General features: G+C 41.9%; 1 protein-coding gene across 3 annotated transcripts in view; it reads left to right on the top strand.

The window, feature by feature from the left end:
* The first annotated feature begins 385 nt into the window (after window positions 1-385).
* The window catches only part of NKAIN3 (sodium/potassium transporting ATPase interacting 3), a 360,493-nt gene continuing 351,770 nt past the window's right edge, over window positions 386-9,108 (top strand). For 2 of the 3 annotated variants that reach the window (XM_071553098.1, XM_071553096.1), the window contains exon 1: window positions 386-722. In XM_071553098.1, coding sequence (XP_071409199.1) covers window positions 669-722 — 54 coding nt within the window. In that variant the 5' untranslated portion in view covers window positions 386-668. Of the gene's footprint in view, window positions 723-928; window positions 1,083-9,108 lie in introns of those variants that run through there. The other variant, XM_071553097.1, reaches the window with a different exon arrangement.

Here is a 9,108-nt window from a genome sequence, read left to right as displayed (position 1 = left end):
GCCGGGCGGGTGCTCCGGGCTCGTTCCCGCCCCGCCGCTCGGCGGCCGCCGCTCCCCGCCCCTCCCGGACAAGTCCCTTGAACTTTCCCCGGGCGCTCTCAACAAACGGCTCGCGCCGGGCTGCCCCGGTCCCTTTTGCCGAGTCCCCCTCAACTACGGCCTGCCTTGAGAGCCTCCAAAATCCCTGCACTGCCTGCCCGCGGAACCTCCAAAATCGCTGCCAACTACTCGTACGCAGACCCCCGACACGGCGCCCGAGGAGAGCCCGCCGCCGCCGCTCTTCTCCTTTCACACCTCGCACAGCTCCCGCTCGCTCGCCCGCCCTTCCTCGCACGCCCCCCGCCTCCCCGCCCGCGTTCCCTCTGCCCACCCCCGGCCCGGTCCGCACACGCCCACCCCCGGCCCCTGCCCCTTCCCCAGAGCCAGACCCGCGCAAAGCCCTCCGCTGCCGCCTGCTCCCATCCCTGGGGCCGCGCCGACCTCCGCCCGCTGCTTCCCGCTGCCGAGCAGAAGCGCCTCCACAAAGGAGCGAGGCAGCGGAAAGCGGGGGACACACGCACGCTCGGCCGCTCCGTCCGGATGCGGTGAGCCCCCCGTCTCGCCTCCGGGGCCGCGTCAGCGCGGGAGGGAAGAAGAGAAGCAGCGGCGGCCGCTCTTCGGCTGCCACCATGGGCTGCTGCACGGGGCGCTGCACGCTGATCTTCCTCTGCTCGCTGCAGCTGGTGAGTGTCGGGGCACGGCTCGGCTTCGCGGGAGGAGGGAAGGGACGGGCGCTCTCTCGCCTGCCCCGGGCACACCCGCCGAGGGCGCGGAGCGGCGCTGACCCGTCCGCGGAGCTGTCCGCGTCCGCTGGCCCGACGGCACGCCCGCCCCGCGTCCCCGCGCCCCAACCCGTAAGTTTCGTGGTGCGACGCGGCGTGGGGCGAGAGCAGCCCCGCGGCCGGGGCAGGGAGGGGAGCGGCGGGCCGGGCGGGTGTCGCAGCGCCCCAGCCCGGGCGGCTGTCAGGGTTCCCTGCCGGAGGCTGAGCAGCTCCCCCACCCTGATGTCCCTTCGAGACGGTGTCGCTCCTCCCTGGTGCCGGGTAGGGCTTCCCCCGTATCCTCAAAGTAGAGGCCGAGGGGAAGAGCGAGGCGGACGATGTCCGTTCGGGCCGCAGCCGGTGCCCGCGGGGCGATGGTGGGGCCGGGCGCTGCCGGCGCTGTGGGAAGGTGCGGGGGCCGGCATTGCCGCCTCTTTCTGTTTTTTCTTAACCTGTGTAAAAGCGGTGTCTGCTGGCCCTCTCCCGTGACTTTTCTTGGGGTTTCTTTCCTCTGATTAAATATTCCTCAGCGTGCAGTTGAAACAACAGAAAGGTGCAGCTTCTTCTCTTTGTTTAGTGAAATTGGCATGTTTATTTTAGAGAAAAGAGTTGTTGAGACAAATCAGCGCCAAACAACAACAATCCTTCCTCTGTCTCATTACGTGGATGATAAAATAATGCTCTTCCTTTAGCAGTCGTTACCGGTCCCAAGAGTATTTTAAAAGATTTTTCTCCTTTCTAGTGACTCAGAGTCATAATTTTGCCATGTGATCTCTCTTAAAATTTATGCTGTTCCTTATGTGTGTGTCTGTAAAGAAGAAAAGTGGGATGCAGTTGGGGGGGGGGGGGCGTGAGGGGTGTGTTTGTTTGTTTGCTTTGTTTTCATAAACCTTTTCCTGATCTTTCTAGTTTTCTGTCAGAGCACTTCGAAAGAGTTTCTTCACTAGAAGTAATTGTCCATATTGCATTTATTTGAAGATCCTCGTTGATTTTCAAAGCTTTGTGCCAGGTTCTTAGCCTGTGCAAACTGGTGTGTCTCCATTGTTTCCAGTGTCAGCCTGAACCTTATTCAGATGTGCTTCAGTGTGATTAGCCAAGTGTGGTATACTTCTGAATGGCACAACCTTGCCAAAAAGCAGAGGAGGCATGCAATTTGTACTTTTAATGTGAGGAAAGTGTTCTTTTTATATTTCTGGTGGTTTTTATGTCTTATTTTGCATGTTTTGACCTAATGTCTACAGCAGAATTGCTCCTGATTTACTTCAGTGCATGCAGGAGAGGAAACAAACCCTATTTCTTCAAATATATCTCTCTGCCAGTTTTGAGGGTTATAATAACTGTATTTACTATTCTGTAGAATTACTGTGAGACTATAAAAAATTGAAGTAAATTGTGAATAGCCACCATAATCTGCAGAGAAATGCATAAAAAGCCTTTCAGAAGGTAAGAATGATATTTTATAAAGTCCTGTCAGATGATATAACAACTTTCAAAAATTACTTCAATGCATAGTTCTTTCTCCTGTACTTACCTGCTTTATAGTAAATGTCCACTGTCATATCTATGTCTTTCAGGTTCTGATACATGTCTATTTTGCAAAATACTGCCTTGCTAATTTATTTTCATTTAAAATAGAAGTATTTCTTGATATCCATGGGGGCATGAGTAGGACCCAGAGGTTATTCTGTACCACCTCATGTTGTTGCCAGGAGTGGGGGGAAGGAACTCTCTTTTGGGCAGAAGGGGTTCCTTCCAACTGAGGTGGTGTGGCCCTGGTTCCAAGCCAGAGGGAGCATGGCTGTGGTCATGTGGGGTCGGGCTCAGTGAGCATTCTGCATGTGAGTCACTCTCTGTTTTGTACACTTTTGTTACTGATATTGTTGCAGTTACTGTTAGTTTTATCTAATTACTGTTTCCAGTAAATTGTTCTTATCCCAGCCTATGATCTTTGCCTTTTGTGCCTCTAATTCTCCTCTCCAACCACCTGCAGGGAGAGAGGAAGCAAGTGAGCATCAGCATGGTTTGGAGAGTCTCAGTGGGAGAACTAAATTGGGGAGTCCTATTGCTAAACCATGACACATGAACTTAAAGCTCAGGCACTTTCCATGATCTCAGTGGTGGTAGAGTTAAGTTTATATATGTACACTTTGTTGCCACAGACAGTTTTAGAGCTTTTTCTAACATCTTAGAGGTTAGGAGCATAAAGCATTCACAGCAAAACTGCATCCCTGGACATTGCTGTTGCTATGTGAGATTTATTTTCCCTTGCATCTATTTATGGAGGGGTCAAAGAGATGTTAGTAATTGTGGACTACATTTAGATTAAGTCTTACAAAATCCAAAATGCTTGTATTGCTAATTTGTAGAATTACAGAAGTACCGATGATTTATATAACTTGAGGAAAAACTTAAAAAAGGAGACTGATGGGCAAGTCTTTTAAAAAAGGAAATTGCTCACCTTAGTCATGTTTTGGTCATGTCAGGAAAAGGCCTGGAAACTTTAGGATTAACCTTTAGATATCACCTGAGAAAGAGATACCTTATTAAATACAGTTGGCAGCACTTTTCGTAGCATGCATGTACTACACAGAGTCTCTTTTGTATAAGATGTGAAGTTAAAAAGTCATATCCCTGCAGATATGTTTATAAACAAGATTTGGTTCTTGTTCTAAAGAAAGGTGCATTGTTTAGTGTCCCCAAAGCATAGTTTCTTGATTCTTTGATTTTTTTAACTTTTGCCTTCTTTATCCCAGCAACATATAAACAAAGCAGCCTAGGCAAAAGAGCACAACAGTTATTGCATGACAATAGATAAAATACCTTTTCTCTAATGTTAACCCATTAAGTGCATTAACTGCAAGATGTTTGCAATTTTCAGTGCTTTTTGTCAGAGGATTTAGATGTAAAAATGGTAATAATACCAGTTTTAAGTTATGTTTTGATCAATTAAATTATTTTTGCCTGCCAACTTTTGCTTTTTTATGATAAACACATATAAATGTTGAATTCAGTAATCTCAAGAACAGTCTGTAGTTAGTCTTCTATCATTTAATGATAACTTCATTAGTAAATGTGAATCCATATCAATATGTGTGATATAGAATTCTGGAAAAACTCACTGAGATGGAACACTAGGTGGTACAAGTTCAGGAAAAGTTGTTAGTTGCATGGTTTTGTCAAATCCTTTCAGCTGGATTCTGCTTCTGAAAGCCAGGGGAATTTTGTGTAAGAACTGAATCTTTCTCATCCCCCTGCCCTTCATCCTTCACTACTTTTCTCTTCCTGTCTGAAGCATTGTCATATGCCATTGCCACACTTGTCAAGCAAAGAAGTCAGAAGTGTATGTGTATGTGTATCTTTTTGTGCGTAAATCTGTCATTAAGACTATTAGGATCTATGTATATATTGGGAAAACAAATCATAAGGATTACAGACATAATTCTTACTGGTGCCACTAGAAGTCTGAGATGTTAGACTTGTCTGTACTAGAAAATTAAAGCAGTTGCCAGAGATTGCACGTGTTAGTGCATAAAATGCTGCCATAAAACATTGCAAGATGAAAATGTTTGTAAAATAAAACAAATTCAAAAAATATTAAATTCTGGAAGGGGTAAATTGACAATGAATTGCAGCAAGTTTAGCTGTGTGAGTCCAATTGATGTTAATATATGTCACACAGTGAAAGCCTTCATGCTGCTTTGAAAATGTGTTTCTGAGAAACTACTATTGCAGGATAATTTTGTTTCAGCATTTACAGTAAGTGGAAGTTTTTGAGACCTAGAAGCATACAGATAAACAGACATAAAAAACTCCAAATAATAGAGATGGTGAATGAGATTTTCAAAGTGATGAAGGGGAGTTTGATGGAAAGTATGTGGCTAAGTCCCCTTACGGCTTTGACAATCTCATTTCATGTGTTTATCCTTGGACTCCTCTGTACTGTGTTCATTCTGTAGGTCTTGATTTAGAAGTGTCTGGTTTATCCAGTTATAGTTAGTGTCAAATAGGCTGTTGCCTATTTAACCTGTTACTTTCCAAATAAGTTAAGTGTCAGCAGACCACAGTGGGAAATGACTCCAGTGGAAACACAACTTCTGTGTACTAATCTTTTGACTAGTGATTGTTTGTGGAGTGCAGTTGGTAATTTTAACAGAGTAATACTTCTCAGTATTCTGAAGATTTATGTTTATGATTGCCATTAACATTATTATACTGATGTATGTAAATCCTTACATTTAGAGATGAAACTGTATCCATTAGACTGAATGATAACGTTTTAATTTGTTACTGTACATCTTGAAATTTCAGCAGTTATGTGGGGAAGTGATATATGCCATGCATAATTTTCATCTCATTTTAAAATACTTCATAGAGCTAGACACTTTAACTTAATGATTTTGACTCTCAATGCTTGTAATGTTAGAATGGACAGATAGCTGTTATTCAGTTAACAGCTCAGGGATTCAAGGGATTTGATAAATTTGAGAAAGTAAAATCTTTGAGCTGGTAAATTGCAGCATCTTTTTATGTTGGTAGAAGAATCACCAACCCATTGATCTGGACATGAAGCATCTGTCTACTGATAAAAGAGGAGAAAGTATAGGGGAGTGCCTGTTGTACTAGGAAGGATGGAGAAGGCTTGGGACTTTTGGTCTGGACAATGCCCTGATTGCAGAATGTTGCCTCTTCTGTTAGAGCCGAAGATGTGAATGGTGTTTTTCTGAGATAAATTAAATATCATCCCCAAAACATGTACCCATTTCTGGTGGCTGTGCCTGAGAGGCTGATATGCTTGTTATATAGGTGTATAATTGCATTTAATCTGAAGGATTTAGGCTGGTGAAAGGACATGAGCACAATTCTTATGAGGAAAGGCTGAGGGAGCTGGGGTTGTTTAGCCTGGAGAGAGAGGAGGAGGCACAGGGGAGACCTTATCACTCTCTACAACTACCTGAAAGGAGACTGTAGCCAGGTGGGGATTGGTCTCTTCTCTCAGGCAACCAACAGTAGGGCAAGAGGGCATGGGCTTAAGCTCTGCCAGGGGAGGTTTAGGTTGGATATCAGGAAGAAGTTCTTTACAGAGAGAGTGGTCAGGCATTGGAATGGCCTGCCCAGGGAGGTGGTGGATTCTCCGACCCTGGAGGTTTTTAAGGTCAGACTGGATGTGGCACTCAGTGCCATGATCTAGTAATCAAAGTGGGGTTGGATTAAAGGTTGGACTTGATGATCTTGGAGGTCTCTTCCAACCCAACTGATTCTATGATTCTAAGATTGGCAGTAATACACTGCATCTAGTAGAACTACTTGAATTAACTATTTGCAATCCAAAAAAACCATATGATACAGGAACAAAAGAGTAACAACTAACATTAAATGTTTTCCACTTTGTGATATGTTTTATTTAACAAATTTTTTGGGAGTTACCTGTTAGTAAAACACATTCCCAGCTCATCAACACTGTACAGTTTAACCTCTCTGTGAACTAGAGATTCAGCTTCAGTAGTGAAACCCACTCCTGCCAAAGGCTGCACATGAGACTTCTTTCGGTTCAGTGTTCCAAGTAAGAAATTCAAGACTTGAGGAACCATGAACTTTTAGAGCTCTCTGAAATTTCTGAACTGGGTGAATTTGTGGAAGGACCCTCGCAGTTCTTGCTTAGTTTTAGGTTCCATCCACCACAGCAGGCTGCTCTATGACTCACAGTTAATTGTCATATAAACATTTAATGACTATTTTTACAGTGATGAAAGAGTTAAAATTTCAGTGATAATAATGACAATTAATACACAGAAAATTGTGAATTCTTTAGCTGTTCTTTCTGTATAAGATCAGTAGGTTTTGGAAATATTTATTTTAAGAACATTCAGATATGCTGCTGCTCTGCTTCTTGTTTCAAGATCTGCTATGTTCTGCCAGGACACAATTCTTGGGACTAAGAAACAAATATTGTGGCTTTGAAAATTATTGGGCTTACAGTTCTTTACAGTTAAGGGCTTACAGTTCTTTATTAGTCAGGCAAATAAAATACACAGTAGTTTGAATTGTTCTGAAATAATTAGTTTCTTTATTTGTTTCATTTATAATACTGTGGAAATAGGCTTGATATGGCAATAATAATTCTAGTATTCAGTTGTACCTCTTGATGTCAAACTTGAGTGTTAAAGTAAATGAGAAGTACCTGTGATGGCCCTGTCATTTATTATTTCACAAGTAACAATTCAAACTCATTAATATTGAAGCAAAATATATTTTATTCATTCAGCCTTGTAATTAATTACTAAGCAGTAATTTTTGGGCAAATAGCCCGTTACTTTTATCTGCACAGGGAAGTGAACTGCACACTTTTGGTTCTAGATGAATAATATAAAGGAGCAGTAATAAGTGACTGTTTGGTTCAGGAAACTGATATGTCATATAGAGTTTTTCAACTCTAGGTCACATTTTGAGATTCACTGCAAGTTAGATGAGGGCAAAAGTCATTATGAAATGTTTGTATTAAATTTTACTGGTCTTGCTAGAGCATCAGAATAAAAATGTCATCTCTATATTAGCCCTAATTTCTGCCTTTTAGAAGGGTGAAGCTTGATGGCCGTTGTACTGTGAAGACCAAAGTGATCTTTTTGCCAAAGTTTCCTTCAGGTCACCTTTTGTGCTAGCAGGTGCTAGCAAGATAGTTCAATGAATTTTGCACTACCTTTTCTCATGCTCAGCATGATTTCTCTATAAATTAAATTAAACCAAAATGAAAAATAATGTTAATTGCAATGATTTTTTGTAAATTTCATCTTTTTCAGTGGTCAGAAAGAAGCACATTTCTTTCTGCCTTTTATTTAGTATATTTTGCCTTGAAAATAGAATTCAGGCAGCAGCAAATGAGAAGTGTCTCCCTTTGAATCTTGAAGCATCTTGGATTTGTCAAAGATAAAACCGTTTTCTTCTCATCTCTCAAGATCAGTTAATGCATACCTTCCTAAAGGATATGCCAGCAGGTTTCAGATCATGCACTGCTACGTTTAGTGAGACTTGCAATTCCTTAACAGAGCCATGCCAGCAGCACTGTGGCAGTTTTTACTATGTCATGGGCTTGGGTTTTTCTGTGTTTTTTTTTTTTCCTTCCATGTGTGACCAGTGAAGTCTTTGTAATCTTGCTATGGATCAGTGCCTTTGGTAGGTCTGTAAAAGACAGTGATAAGCTGTATTTAATCACTGTTCTCTGATCTTAGGAACAAACAGAGTGCTTAAGACCCCAGTAATGAAATGGTAGTAAAAGATTTTATTTTAGACTTTTTACTTTTTACTGTACTTCTTTATCATCTTGTCTTTCTTCAAACACAGCCATATCTTGCATGTAATCTCAGCTCAGATGGATTTTTTAATGCAGTGGTGATTTGGGACTTGTTCTTACAAGTTGCTGAATGCCCTACAGCTCTTATTAAAGTTGTTGAAAGTCATTCTTTTACATATAGGCTCTTTATAGTGATAGGTTCAAGCAAAAGCAGCAATGAACCCCTTCCACCTAGTGAATGCCAGCATTACAGTAGAAGAAAAGGAAAAAGGAAACTTTTCCACTTAATAGAACAACTTAATGAACAACTTAATACTGCTTTGGCCAGACACGTATCTCCTACAGAAATTAACATCAGAAAGAAGTAAAATTAAAAATATTACAAAATGCAAAAGGAAGATAATTTGAAACCAATTATTTATGTTGAGAGTGGTCCTCTTGAATAATCACTGTTTGTTCTTCCACAGATCTCTCCAAAGGAGGTTGATAGAAAGGTGGGTTTCTTTTTAATTTCATCAGTACAGAGATTTTGGCTGAAAGTAAGTGTATATATATATATATATATATATATATATATATATATATATATAAAAAGAGTTATCTGTTTGACAATGAGCCAAGTGGGACTTCCTTAAGGAGGGTTTTGACACACACCAAAGGAGCTACAGCTACAGCAAAATAATAATTAAGAGATGAACCATGAGCAGAAAGATCCTGAAATGCTTTTGTAGTGATGGAGATTATGTGGGAGCATGGGTTGAAAAGTGTAGAAAAGTACATTTAGATGAGTGCAAAGAAAGTGGGATGTGGAAGCCCTCTTCAGCAGACAGATGAAAGTTGCCTCTGTGTGTGGGAGAGATTCCTGCCCAAGGTTTCACTGAATACAAGATCTTAAAATCTAAAGAAGATTTTTATTTATCCTTTCTAACATGCCACTGCCGCTAAGCCAGTTTCTCACTGTTCTATTGTAAAGTAACCATGTTAGTGTCAGATCTTTTGAATCAAATTTGCCAGGGGAGTAAA

The sequence above is a fragment of the Pithys albifrons genome, chromosome 4 (genome assembly GCF_047495875.1).
Source record: "Pithys albifrons albifrons isolate INPA30051 chromosome 4, PitAlb_v1, whole genome shotgun sequence".
In the NCBI taxonomy this organism is placed as follows: Eukaryota; Metazoa; Chordata; class Aves; order Passeriformes; family Thamnophilidae; genus Pithys; species Pithys albifrons.
This window is presented reverse-complemented; position numbering and strand designations above follow the sequence as displayed.